This window comes from Pyrus communis, chromosome 14 (assembly GCF_963583255.1).
Source record: "Pyrus communis chromosome 14, drPyrComm1.1, whole genome shotgun sequence".
NCBI lineage: Eukaryota > Viridiplantae > Streptophyta > Magnoliopsida > Rosales > Rosaceae > Pyrus > Pyrus communis.
The window spans coordinates 22,336,496-22,350,234 of record NC_084816.1 but is presented as its reverse complement, the minus strand read 5'-3'; the positions used below and the strand labels follow the sequence as shown (position 1 = coordinate 22,350,234).

At 36.1% G+C, this 13,739-nt stretch overlaps 1 protein-coding gene and 1 pseudogene across 1 annotated transcript; both read left to right on the top strand.

Moving 5' to 3' along the window:
* The first annotated feature begins 300 nt into the window (after window positions 1-300).
* Window positions 301-2,726, top strand: LOC137714604 (B-box zinc finger protein 22-like; annotated as a pseudogene).
* Window positions 2,727-5,804: 3,078 nt separating this feature from the next.
* LOC137714927 (cell wall / vacuolar inhibitor of fructosidase 1-like) lies at window positions 5,805-6,362 on the top strand. Its single transcript, XM_068454088.1, has one exon. The coding sequence runs from the start codon at window positions 5,805-5,807 to the stop codon at window positions 6,360-6,362; it is 558 nt and encodes a 185-aa protein (XP_068310189.1).
* Window positions 6,363-13,739: the final 7,377 nt, after the last annotated feature.

Here is a 13,739-nt window from a genome sequence, read left to right as displayed (position 1 = left end):
CCAATAGATAAAAGCCAATCAAAACCCGACCCGAATGAAGTTGTCAATTTTTGTTTCTCGGAACGCAATGTCAGTTGAGCTCCCAAAGATATTTGTAAACAGAAATATCGTCCAATTTACAGTTGCAAAGCAACGGAGGCCTCCTAAGCCACGACACTTGTTAAAACCCTCCACGTGTCACCTTGAAATTGCTCGCTGTCTCATTTTTCACTCTCGCTCCTCATCCTTCAACTGACAGAGAGAGAGAGAGACACCAAAATAATTCACAAAAGCAGAGATTTTGGAAGGGTTTAGAGAGAGATGAAGATACAGTACAACGTTTGCGAGGCAGCGGAGGCAAATGTCCTCTGCTGCGCCGACGAGGCGGCTCTCTGTTGGGCGTGCAACGAGCATGTTCACAAAGTGAACAAGCTCGCGAGCAAGCACTAGAAGGTTCTTCTATCCTCCTCCCACCAGGTCCGGCCCAGGCCCAATGCTACCAGGGCAGTGGTCCGAGGCCCAAAATTGAAAAGGACACCAAAAATAAAAATTCACATAACTAGATATAAAAAAATTATCCAAAGCCTAAAATAGGGGCTGGAAGGCAAGAGCCCAAGTTTGACAAAAAAGTTGAACGGGCTCAGGTTTTGGGTCATTAAAAAAAAAAAAAAAAAAACAAAAACATAAGAGGGACCACTTGTCCCCAATTAACCCTAAGTTCCAAACATATCCTTCTTTTTCCCGATTCCCCACCCCTACCTTGTTTCCCACTTTCCCCTCTGTCCTTTTCTCCTATCCATTGGCTGCAAGTGCAGCAATTTAACCCTCAAAACTCATTGCAAGATGCTGCGCTGCAGCTTCCAAGCCGGCAAGCCCAACAAGTCCTTTTCATTCAGTGCATTCACCAACCCTTTTGAGTTTTGAGGTAAACTAAGTTTAAAATTTGAATTATTAATTCAAAATTTAATATAAAATTTTGCAAGTGACATAGAATTATATGAAACACGAGTTTGAATAGTTAAAGGCTTTTAAATATATTTTTGGCTTCTTGTGTGATGCACCGAAGTTAATTTCAGCGGATGATCAAGAGCTAAAAGAAAATTGTATGAATCTTGAAGCACATTTGAAACATGAAATTACCATGGATATAGATGGAGGCGATTTATGTTCCGAATTACAGGTTTTACAAATGATGTTACCTGAAGAAGCATTTCTCTTTAATAACCCTTGGACATCCATGAAAATAGCAAACTTTGTAAAAAAAACTGACATGTTTCCTAATTTCTTGATTGCTTATCGTAATTGTTGACTGTACCCGTGACTGTGGCATCTGCAAAAAGAAGTTTTTCAAAATTGAAATTATTAAAATCTTATTTGCGGACCACTGTGAATCAAGATAGGGTAAATGGATGAGTGATCTTATGCATTGAAAATGATGAAATTGAAGATTTGGAGTATGATGATGTAATTGATGATTTTGCTTCAAAAAATGTCAGAAGACAATTTCTTAAAGGTTGAAATTTCAAGAAGCTTTGGTAGGAGTGGTTGTATATGATTGTACTTTTGATTGTTAGGGTTTAAGTAATATGTCACCTCCGTTGTATATTTTCTCAAGTAATATAATTTGGGCATGAGAGCCTAGTCCCCCAACTTCGATTGGGTTCCAACCCTAGTTATATAATTTTTTTAAAACATATGTTTCCTCATCAAAAGAGGGCACATTTTGAGCTTTCGCAAATGGCATGAAAAAACTTAGGACCGACCCTGCTCCCACATACCCAAATGCGATATCTGCCAGGTAAACTTCAATGATTCAAATCCCACAACGAAAAAGTTGAGGAATTTGATCGTAAAAACACAAAATTCGAATTGGGTTTTGCTTTAATTTTTTAGATGATGATTTGCAGGAGGCGGTTGGATAATTTTTCTGCTTAGAAGATCGAGCTTTGCTCTGTAGAAAATGTGATGTTGCCGTTCACACAGCCAATAGCTTTGTATCAGCTCACCGTAGGTTTTTGCTTACCGGAATCAAGGTTGGACCTGAGCCGGCTCAGTAGGATTCCGGCGATGGTTATGGGGTGGTTGTTGGTGTTGGTGCGTCTTATTCTACTGTGAAGTCACGTTCTGGGTCTGGGCCTGGACGTGAAACACAAAACCCATTGCCGGTGGAGTGCAAGGCGGCGCTGCCTGGTGTTGCCGGGGGGATGTCGTTTACTGGGGGTTCTGCAGTTGGGACTGTTCCACAGTGTTGTATAGATGAGTTTCTTGGACTCTCTGATCTTGATCAGAGCTTTGGCTACATTGATAATGGATCTTCAAGGGTGTGTGTGTGCTCACTACACACATGTCATCACTTCAATCTATTTTCGACTATTTTTACAGAATCAATTTCAAATATATGTAGAATCAATTATGTGTACTTTTTAATAAGATCAATTTGTATAATTTCAATAGAATCAATTTTTATATGTATTTTCAACAAAATTATATATATGTCATCAGTCCAACCTTTCATCTAACTATTTTTACGAAATCAGTTTCAGATATGAATCAGTTTTGTATACCTTTTAGAAGAACCAATTTATATACCTGTAGTAGAGTCATTTTGTATATATTTAACAAAACTACATACATGCCATCAATCAAACCCGTACTCGATAAAAAAAAAAAAAAATTCTTTCCAGAATCTGTTTCAAAAACATGTATAATCAATTTTGTATACTTTTTAGTATAATCAGTTTGTATAGTTTTCAGTATAATCAGTCTATATTTAAACCTCTCTTCCTTATCTTTTCTTCTTTCCGATGAATGACAATGTTTACAAAATACTGGGGGTGTTCAATAAATTTCCATTAACACGGCTTGGTTTTACCAATTTACAACCAATCATGGACCCACCATACAAATGTTGATCAAGGCAATGCAGTCCTCTTGTTGTATCAATTTGCATCTGCTTCCAGGTATTTTGTTACCCAAACTGCAATCCACCGTTTTCCTTTTGTACCTTTTGAATCTCATATGAATGCTAAGAAAGTGGGTTTTTGTGGAGGTGTAGGGAGTCCATCAGAGGACTGCATATTATTGAAAGTAGCCATTAATAATGAAATAGTGCTATTTATCTTCATAATCTGTTTTAACATGGTTCCTAATTATGCTTGCGAGAAAAAACGGCACACACTGCTCATTCACCGTGGTCGGTATCCTTCATCACATTCAAACTCGGTCTTTGCTCTATACAAAAATGAAACACACTTTTACTGTGAGTTCATTGCTACCTCTTAAACATCTCAACCGTTGATAACAGCCATAAAAATGACATGTTCTCTCGTTCAGGTGAAATTTGAAACAACATAAAAACCTTCAAAAACATTTACCAAGCACCTTTGTAAACCTCTTCAACTTTTAAATGCCTCCGGAAATCATATATATAAAAAATCCCCCATATGGCTGCTTACTGATTAATTGGGTAGACATTTAATTGTTTTCAATTTTTGTGGTCAACGGCATTTAATTTGTTTAAGTTTTTTTCTTTGTTTGGAAATTCCTAAATTTAAATTCTTATTAGCTAATTGTCATAAGCATTCCAAAGATTTTGTCCACCTTATACTTACTATATTAAAAAAATACTCTTATAAAGAATGCACAATCAAAACCGCAAAAGAAATTAAAAATTACTACAAATACTAGCAGATTATGCACATCCTGTTTGGGTGTTGGATAATTACATGCATACTTGAAGGCTATCATACTAAAAGAGATTTTACAACTCCAACTATATTGGGAACATACAGAAAAACAATCACATTGACAAATAAATAGCTCATATAAATATATTATCTGGTAACACCGTCGATTTGTTTTATAAATATGAATGACAAAATGATTTGTGGTTGTACTACTTCGGTGATTATTCAAGGGATAAAAACAAATCAAATTCTTGCTAATGCCTCCAAAATCGATATATCAGTCAATAGGTCATGATTTATTCATTTCGAGAAACCTCCTAGTTTTATTGTTCTTTGTTGGTTTCACTTAAAAGTGGAGGCTTGTAGCCTTGTAAGTAGCAATTGATTTTTAAGATTACGAATCTATCCTTCCTCTCTCTCTCTCTCTCTTTATTTTTTTTTTTTAATTTTAATTAAACTATCCTTCCTTTTAGCTTCTCCTGTAACCAAAACAATATTTATTCACCAAAAAGGGCTAGAGCTTGATCTTCAAAGACCCGCTCGAGTCATTTAAAGCTCAAAATATGATTTTTAATATCGTACTTTTTTTATTACAAGCGAAAATGTCTGGTCTAAACTTTATTTTAAAAAAAAAAAAAAATTTGAACTCGAACGCAATAAATTGAAAAATAATGCCCAAATTACCAGTAGAATTTATCACTTGCTTCCATATTGCAATTCTAACTTTGAAAAATACGGCAAAACCTCTAAATGTGATCCACACTTGTACAAGAATTTGTAAAAATTTGAATATCGTTTATAATCATATTATTTCTTTCAGAATCGGACCCCCTCTGGATCCAATTAAACTGAGCTTAAGGATCAAGGGATACGGGATGTTGAAATTTAATCAAACGACTTCAATTATTAGAACTTTTACAGGGCCCCCTGTTTATAGCTTTTGGATCAAATTTCAACGGCCTAGATTCTTTGCTCAGGAGGCTCACTTCAATTGGGTCCAGAGGAGATCCGGTTCCTTTTTTATGTCCAATCCAGTCATCTACTAACAATGGACTGGATTTAAGTCCAATTCAGCCTCATCCAGCTTAGTGTTTCCCCAAACAATGGATTGGGATTCAAGGCTTAACTAATCCCTACCAGTCTTAACTCTAAGGGCCAATCTCATCTAGCTTACAAAACAAGCCCCAAATTCTTTTACTCTTGTGGAGTGCCGAAGGGATGGAGATTGGACAAGTTCTTAGAAAGAAATGGAATCGGATTCCCTCCAGACCCAATTAAATTGAGCCTCCTAAACAAAAGATCGGGGTCGTTGAAATTTGATCCAACGGCTACAAACAAAGGGACCTTTAAAAATTATAATAATTATAGACGTTTGATCAAATTTTAACGGCCCATATCCTTTGATCCTTAGGCTCAGAAGGGCCCTCTATTTTAATTTATTTAATGACATGACACATATAATTAATCCTAACAAATAGAAGAACCACATATTGATAATAAAAAATGTCTTACTACTTAATTTGGTGCGGGACGTTCTTTTTTCCCTTTGACTAGGTTGAAATCCAGGCAAGATTTTTATCGAGACCCATTGTTAGCACCCTATCCCCTTTCTTTGTACGTGCTCTACTTGATTAATGAATATCGTACTTATTTTCAAAAGAAATTCACCTGTCCTAGCTAGCTCACCAAACCTTGTGTACAAAAATCCGATTGATTTACTCTCTATATAAAGGGTGCATTTTTGCTCACCACCATAAATTATGGTGTATGCTTACCATACACCTAATCAATTCACACGTCTCATTTCACTTAACCTTGGTTATTTTTTTTTTTAATGTGAAAGTTAACTAGAGTTAGGTGAAAGGACACGTGTCAATTGATTAGGTGTATGCTGAGCATACATTATAGTTATGGTGGTGAGCAAAAATGCTCCCCTTTATTAAAATTTAGGTTTCATTGTTTTAACTTCTAAGGAATTATGTTGACATAACTCTGATTGGGTTTTGATGTCATAAGATTTCTATCCTAGTTTAGCCTTCCTGTATTGTTATATATACCCCCCATATTCTATAAGCCAACCACAAAATACCGGAGTCCTAAGGTTTACCCTATTTTCTGTGCGCACCAGAAAAATAAAAGATGAAGAATAATTCGAACTCTCCTTCAACAAAAACACTGATATTTCTCGTTCAAATTGTTTGTCTAGTTGTCTTTCTTCCAACTAGCCACTGCAACAGGCTGACGGTCTTCTTTCCAATGGATGCCAATCTGATCGCACAAACATGCAACCAAACACCATATCCCGATCTTTGCGTCTCTACACTTCAATCAGACCCTCGAAGCGCCAAAGCAGATGTCAAAGGCTTAGGCATCATAATGGTTGATGCAGTTAGGGCTAAGGCACACGAAGCTAATCTCCGAGTCGAGGAGCTGATCGATAGAGAGCCGGGAAATACACCCGCAAGAAATTGCGGATTTAACTACGACGATATTTTTCAACTTGATATTCCTCAAGCCGTTGAAGCTTTCCCTAAAGATGATTATAAGTCAGTAGAGCTAGGCATGACTAATGTCGTCGCAAACGCAGATTCATGCGAAAGAGGTTTTTCCGGCGGCAGTCCTTTCAAAGACAAAAGCCAAGCTCTCCATGATGTTGCTTATGTGGCTGCAGCAATTGCCAAAGTATTGCGCTCCTGATGTATTCTTCTCTTATCATAAGAGAATAATAAATTTGATATAATAATCAAGGATTGCATTTCTTGTTAACTACTTCTAATTTGATAGCGTCAATTATTTGATCTATGTGGTCATTTCAATAATTGAAAATTTTAAAATCCCCTAACAATTTGGAATATAATGCCGTATAGGATAAAAGATATCAATAAATTTAGGTTGTTCACAAAATCACGCCACCAAATCTCTGATATACGTGTTACGTATTATTAGGGTAGACATTTAATTTGTTTATTTTCTTTGGTAAACGGCATGTAATTTGTTTAAGTAATTTTTTGGAAGCCTTACATATGGAGACAAAAATAAATAAATATTTCCACTCCCCTAGTTTTTAAACATTTCTAGGAGAGGCAAAAACAATAACCTAAAATATGGAAACAATTTGTTAAAATATCAGTCATACCCTAAACAATTATGTTTATTATTATAGCACAGCCCATACAACTTTAAAGAAATTAGTGTGTGTGTCATCAGCTCAATCCTCATCGACCATTTTTGTAGGTTTACTTTCGAAATTATCAGAATCAATTTGTATCCTTTATTTCTAGAATTCGGCCAACCTATTATCGACCATTTTTACATAATTAGTTTATAATACACGCAGAATCAATTTTGTATACTTTTCAGTCAAATCAGTTTTTTTATAGGCTTATTATATTAACATCCCACAAATTGTTGAATAAACCCCACATATTTAATACACATTTGCTTTTTCAATTAAAAATTATCTTAATACACCCCACATATTTCCCCATAATACCCTCACACCCCACATTCTTAATATACACCTTACATTTTCTACATGCACCCCATATTTTCTATACACCCCACATTTCTCAAATCTCATAAAGCTTTTAATTTGGACAAAAAATGTCCACTAGAATTTTGACAAAAGATGCCGCCTGGGATTTAAAGCTTATGTGGGTTGTTTTCAATACCACCATTAAAACCCGTGTTGACACACCCCGACCGAAATCAAGGCGTGCTGGCCGTCACGCCTTGATTTTGGTCGGGATGTGTCACGTGTCGTCTATTTTTAATATTTGATGATAATTTTCACGTGTCGTCTATTTTTAATATTTGATGATAATTTGAAGTATTTAATTCTTCATGTAATCTCTGTGATCCCCAAAAGATGAATACGTACATAGAAGCTTGAATAACGCATCAAAAGCAAGATTAAATAATTATCGATGTCGTCAAAATCACTAAAACAATAAAAATATGAAGTCTTACCTAATGTGAGCTTCCAAAACATCAATTTTGTGCTCACCCATATGCAGAAAGTTGAAAACGTCGAGTCCACCCTCTTGATTCAATCCTCCCTGAAAAGAAAAAATATTTAAATTAAATGGCACGGAATTCCAGCAGCAGATTAAACTACTCCATACAACCGAGAAAAGCCACAAATATGTTAAAAATCATATTTACCTCTCTCGTGTCCCACAGGATATCAAACGTGGATCCACTACCAACAGCAACATGTTTACCTCATGAACAGGATCCAACTATGCTTGACAAAGAATCCATGTCCATGTGGCACTTTTCAGCTGCTCTCTCAAAGCACCTTTCATGGTGTAATGAAACTACAATTAGTTGTGATTGTAGTTAATCTAACCACGAACTAAAGGTACATGCCACTCACAGAATTAGGCAAAAGAATTCAATTACTCACAAAACATGTTGCTTCTGTAAATGCTACTTAAATATTCAATGCTCGAGATAGTGCTTTATATCCACTAGAATTAAGCCGACAAAATTTCCAGCACGTCATGCTATTTGCCAGGAGGATAAGCTGCTCCTTCAAAATTTCCAGCGCGTAATCAATCCAAAAATGTATTCTTAATACGAAAGTAGGATAAGCATCTCATATCACCCAGAGGGCCAGAGTTGGTATAATATGATCCAATTTTTCTTGAAAATTAAAAAAGTTAAATTACATAAGATGCACAATAAAGGCCTAAAAAAGAAGGTGGCATGCTGGAGGAACCACAAACACACCACGCAATTACAGAAAAATTCAAAATTCAAAATGAGGTTCATACTTAATGAAGATCATTCAAATTAAAGGCTGATCCATAATTAGGGGTTAAATAATATAGTATAGAAAATAAATCATTGTATAATAAAGTAAACATACAAATATACACACTGATGTGATCAAGCATGCCCGCTAGAAAATAAATAAATACGGAAGCAAAGAATTAATTGCTATGAAGAACAACAGAAGTCTAGCAAGTCAAACACTCCAAAGAGAGAGAAGCTTATTACTCACAGAAGCTACTGGACAGTAAAGGTGATAATTTCCTAGCAATGCAGCTGCAAAATATGATCCACTAAACACAATATTATCGCGATACGAACTTGTTAACGAACAATAAAAACGGCGAGTTAGTATCAAACAGCAGATTTTGACACAAGGAACTATTTAATTGGTATTGTATGAGTTAAATTTCAAATTTTTTCCTGTGTACTTCTTGATTGGTATTGGTCCTATTGGATGAATCTTTCATTCTTTCTAGAATCAGGAGTTTTTTCCTATATTTTCTTACACATGGATGAAGTGCAATTTTCACTTGACAGAAGATGTATTGACTATTGAGTAATGAACTTGGCTTGGAGACAACTAAGTCAATGTCTAAAATTAAGAGTTTCAAGCTGTACCAAAACATAAAATGACTAACAAAGTTTTAAGTTAGTGTCAATACGTACAGCTTGGAATAAATTATTTAGGTTATCTTGACACCAATAAAACAAGATACACAGCACGACTACAACCCATAATATAAACAATTAACCACAAAAGCTAGCATGCCTTCTGAATCCTGATACAGATGATTCGCACTACAAAGAAGGAAAACTGTGAACCTCCAATTTACCTGAACTGCTTGACCAAAAGCACAAGACACTCCCAATAGTTCTTGAATCTGTTTGTTAGCACACGGGATGGAACGCCTAGTGCCAATTAGGTGAAGCACAGGGAGGCAAGAATCGAGAATAATTCTCCATGCATCACCGCTTTGCGTGACAACAGATTTCTCCAGAACAACATCCAAAGCCCATTCACCCCTTTTTGAGCTTTATTTGGGCTTCTAATCCAAGTTGTTGTATCTGGATAAATCCAAGATTATATTTGCTAAGGAAATCCGATGGTCACCTGTCCATTTTAGAGACATTAAGACTTTACTAGTACAAGAGTTAGAAGAGTTATAAAAATAGTTTCCAGCAGTTAACAACATGTCCCCCATCTAGTAAAAACTACAAAAGTCAAAGAAAAAAACTGCTCCAATCACCAGCATCAAAACTCCAAAGATCGGCTAACTGCACCCAGTCTGATCAATGTATCATGAAAGGACTCTCTCAATTCAGGCGCAATGCTTACAGCTAAAACGTCCAAAGCTTCAGTTTATCCGTCAAGGCCACTGCACTAATCCTAACTATTCCTCCAATTTTCTAGCAATAGTATCCAACCAAATCACCAAAAAAAAAGCATATCATACCCACGCAGCTCCACAAAGCTTTACTTGCCTCCTCAAAGTACAATGTTTTCAACTAATAAATTAATTACTATAAAAGACACGAAAGTGCACAACTCAACCTAGAATCAAATGATGAATATGTCAACTGCATTCTTGCACATTTAACACCAAACGATTGATAGGCACATATTTGGTCTCTTATGTTGAATGATCACAAGTAATGGCCATCCCGCAGGCAACTAACAAGACAAAAATTTGTACATTGGGATGGGATGAAAAAAAAAATGTGAAGATGGGGTTCATGAGACAAAAGAGCAATAGGATTTTTCTCCCAAAAAAAAAAAAACAAAATGAAGTAAAACTGCAATCAGACAGACAGAAGCGGAACACACAAATTGCACATAATTACTAACATTTCTGTTTTAGATGTGAGTTGGCAAAACAAATCAAAAGACCAATATCCACTGGAAGACAAGGAATCAAATAATAAATTAGTATTTCACTCTTTAGAAGATCGCTCTAAAAGCTACCTTTTATTATTGTTTCTAAAAGTACAGGGCAAATCAAGTCAGCATAGTATTGCGAACTGGTGTCCAACTCTTCAGTAGCTTGAAGGAAGACATCAAGCACGGGGAGTCAGATCTTTCTTCTGCAATGGAATGATGAAAAGAGCAATGCTCAGTGCAAACAATGAAGCATTTATCAATAAGTAGTTTTAATGACCCCTTTCCTTTAGACATGAAAATTTCAGTATCTCTCAGGCTTTTAGATATACACACACACACGGACACACGTTTTATTGTAACAAGAATGATCTGCCCATATTACTATGGTGGACTTTGTGCTGGTGGTGTTTCTCTTATCAAGCTATTGTGTTTTCAACTCCCTTTCCGTTCAGAACTTTTTCCTTCCTTTATCTTAGTGAAGCATAAGGATGCAAGTTTCTAGTTATTACCTCACTCAGAATAAGGACCCCTCTCTTTGCATCCTGGCATGCCACATACTCGTAATTGACAAGATTCATTCTGTCCCTCAGGGATGTGACAAGTGCTACATCTGGACAAATTGAAAACCGAAAAAATAAAATAAAAATAAAAAAAATAAAACAGACAGAAGGAGATATTACTAGCTGAAAATTTATTCATACATTTTCTTAGATACTAGGTGAAAGGTTATGTCGAAAACTTATTTGCTCGAAAAAAATTATGGGTCAAAAGAAACAAGGAACCAGAACCAGAGTATGCAGAATAGTACCAATTACAGCATATAGTGCACACAATGCATGAAGGTCGAGTGAACGATCCTGTAGACAATGGAAGGTTGTTTGGGAAGTATTACATCCAAATCAAATGTAATAGGTTTTGAAACTTGAAATAGATGAAAAACAACTACTGCTACTGATCATAATGGCTATTATACCTCATAATCAAGATAAAACAAAGAAATGAAACGAATAAATAGATCCTAGCCTATCCTACACGCAACTTAGAGTACAAAAACCACTTGACAAAGCATCTTAAGGAGGGGGCATACACTCTGGAACATCTGTTCTTGTTGGCACCATTATCTTTTCAAATGATTCCTCACCATATCAAATCACACGGTGCAGTTACCCTCGTTGTCACTGGATTGAAGCCAACATGGAGCACCATTGAAGAAAGCTTATTTATATCTTACTAGTAATACCAGCTGCAGGTCTAAAGTCCACGGGAATAACAACAGCGCTGATACTCTTCCAATAGCCGCCGGTCTAATGATCAAACCTCAATACTTCTCCCGAGTTATCATATAGAATATCGCTTTGTATAAAAAAAAAAAAAATATGCTAAGTTCAGCATACATGGTTTATAACAGCAAGACAGTTGAAGTTATTAGCCATCAATAGATAAACATTGAGGAGTTCATATTCAAAGAATAATCTAAAATATATTGATTGAGAATTCGAGATGAAGGTTTTGTGCATAACTATAAATATACCTTTCCATGACAAAGGAGGTCCCTCTAATTTATGTACAGTTGACATCCTAAACTTTACAATTAAGCTTGACAAGGAACTAAAGGCGTTAACAAGTCTCAAGAGATGTATTGACATGGAGATATAGATAAGGTTCACAGCCCAGACCAGCTTTAGGTGTGTCAGCATCATTTTAACAGCACCGGATAGGCCAAGAGTTGATCCATCAACCTTGCATCACAAGTACACCATAAGTCCGTACTTTGCCACGTTGGGTTTGCGGAATAGATATGGAATAAAGCAGGAAATGTAGCAGAAACATACCTTTGGAAAATTAACTCTAATCAACAAGAATTGGTCTGGCTGAAGGGATTGGTCTAGCAGATTGGTTTGACAATGAGTTACATCTGATAGAAAAGAGAAATAAGTAATTATTGCAATAAGATCACTGCTAAGTATATGTCATAACGAAAGACAAACATTAAACTCAAAATGTAATTCACATGCCTTTTAATTCCACCCGCAACCAATCTTGTGTGCATACCAAAGCCTCTCAAATGTCAGGATTCAGTAGCTTCGACATTCATCAAGCACTCTACCACCAGCGTTGAATGCCGATTCTGGCGCAACATTTTACATAGGAGTTCCCAGAACGTCACGTGCCATCATGGACAAAATAGGGTATCTTGGCGTGTGGACCTTCCACCAATTTAATTTCTTAAAATCACAACTGCGCAGAAAGACTGGTTCCTCTAGATACTTGTCCAATTCTGATATCATATTTTGGCTCTGACAGGTCTCGTAGAGAAATTTATCAAATCCCTTCAATCGATCCCTACTATCAGTGCTAGTACTGGGTAAGCTGCTACCGGGCAAAGCTGGACCTTGATCTACCATTGTTGAGCAAATTGAATAAGCATAAAAAAGTTCCTTGAGGCCATCGGAAACTTTTTTATGGAGATCCAAGAGCAGTACTACGGTATATTTGAGAGTAGTAATACTCCACCAACTTCAATTGAATTGGGGATCCAAGATTGCTGCTACTGCCAAAGCCAAACTGCACTTGGTGGATTACTTATTAAACTTAGCTTTCATCTCTAGTGCCAAATCTAAGGAAAATATATGCTTGCAGTTGGACATTTATTGCCAGAAAAAACATTAGTGATTCCAAAAGTTTCAGATAAACTGTAACAAACCTCGTACATTCCCATTCTGTGTCAGTTAAAGCTGATGTGTATGAAGGGTCTCCTCTGAGGCTGTTTCAAGCATTAGACACTAAGGCTTTTTCAAACCTCGTACATTCCCATTCCCATTCTGTGTCAGGAGAGAAAATGCACCCCTGTACTCTAAGGCTGTTTCAAGCATTACATTAGACACTTTGAATTCCATCGAACTGGGAAATCAAGAACTAATGTCCTCTGACTCTCTCGTAAGTCAATCATTCATTCAATACAATATACAGAGCAAATGAAGACGTCAAAATACACAGAAAATATTACATCACTTTCTCTCTCAAAATTCCTTTTCCTTTTCCCTTTTTTCTACACTTACTCAACTATTACAATGTAGTTAAGGCATAAGTATAAAAAATTTCAAATTGGAGTACTCAAGTTAGATAGGTAAAAGAGGTTTAGTTGCTCAAATTCCAAAGAGGTTTAGTATTTACCAATGTAATGAATGAGCTTTCAAGATGAGGTAACGTGACTGCAAACTACTAAATTAATTGAAAAACAATAATCTGCAGAAAGCAAAAAAAATAACCTTTACTGACGGAAAATTACCCAGAAACAGACGCTTTAGAGATCACAATTTGTTTGAAAATCGTCACAAAAAATGCTTTAATGACTTCTGGAAAGTTTCTGCAGCTTTTCTATGGTTATTTTTCATTTTTTGAGCTTCTAAACCCCA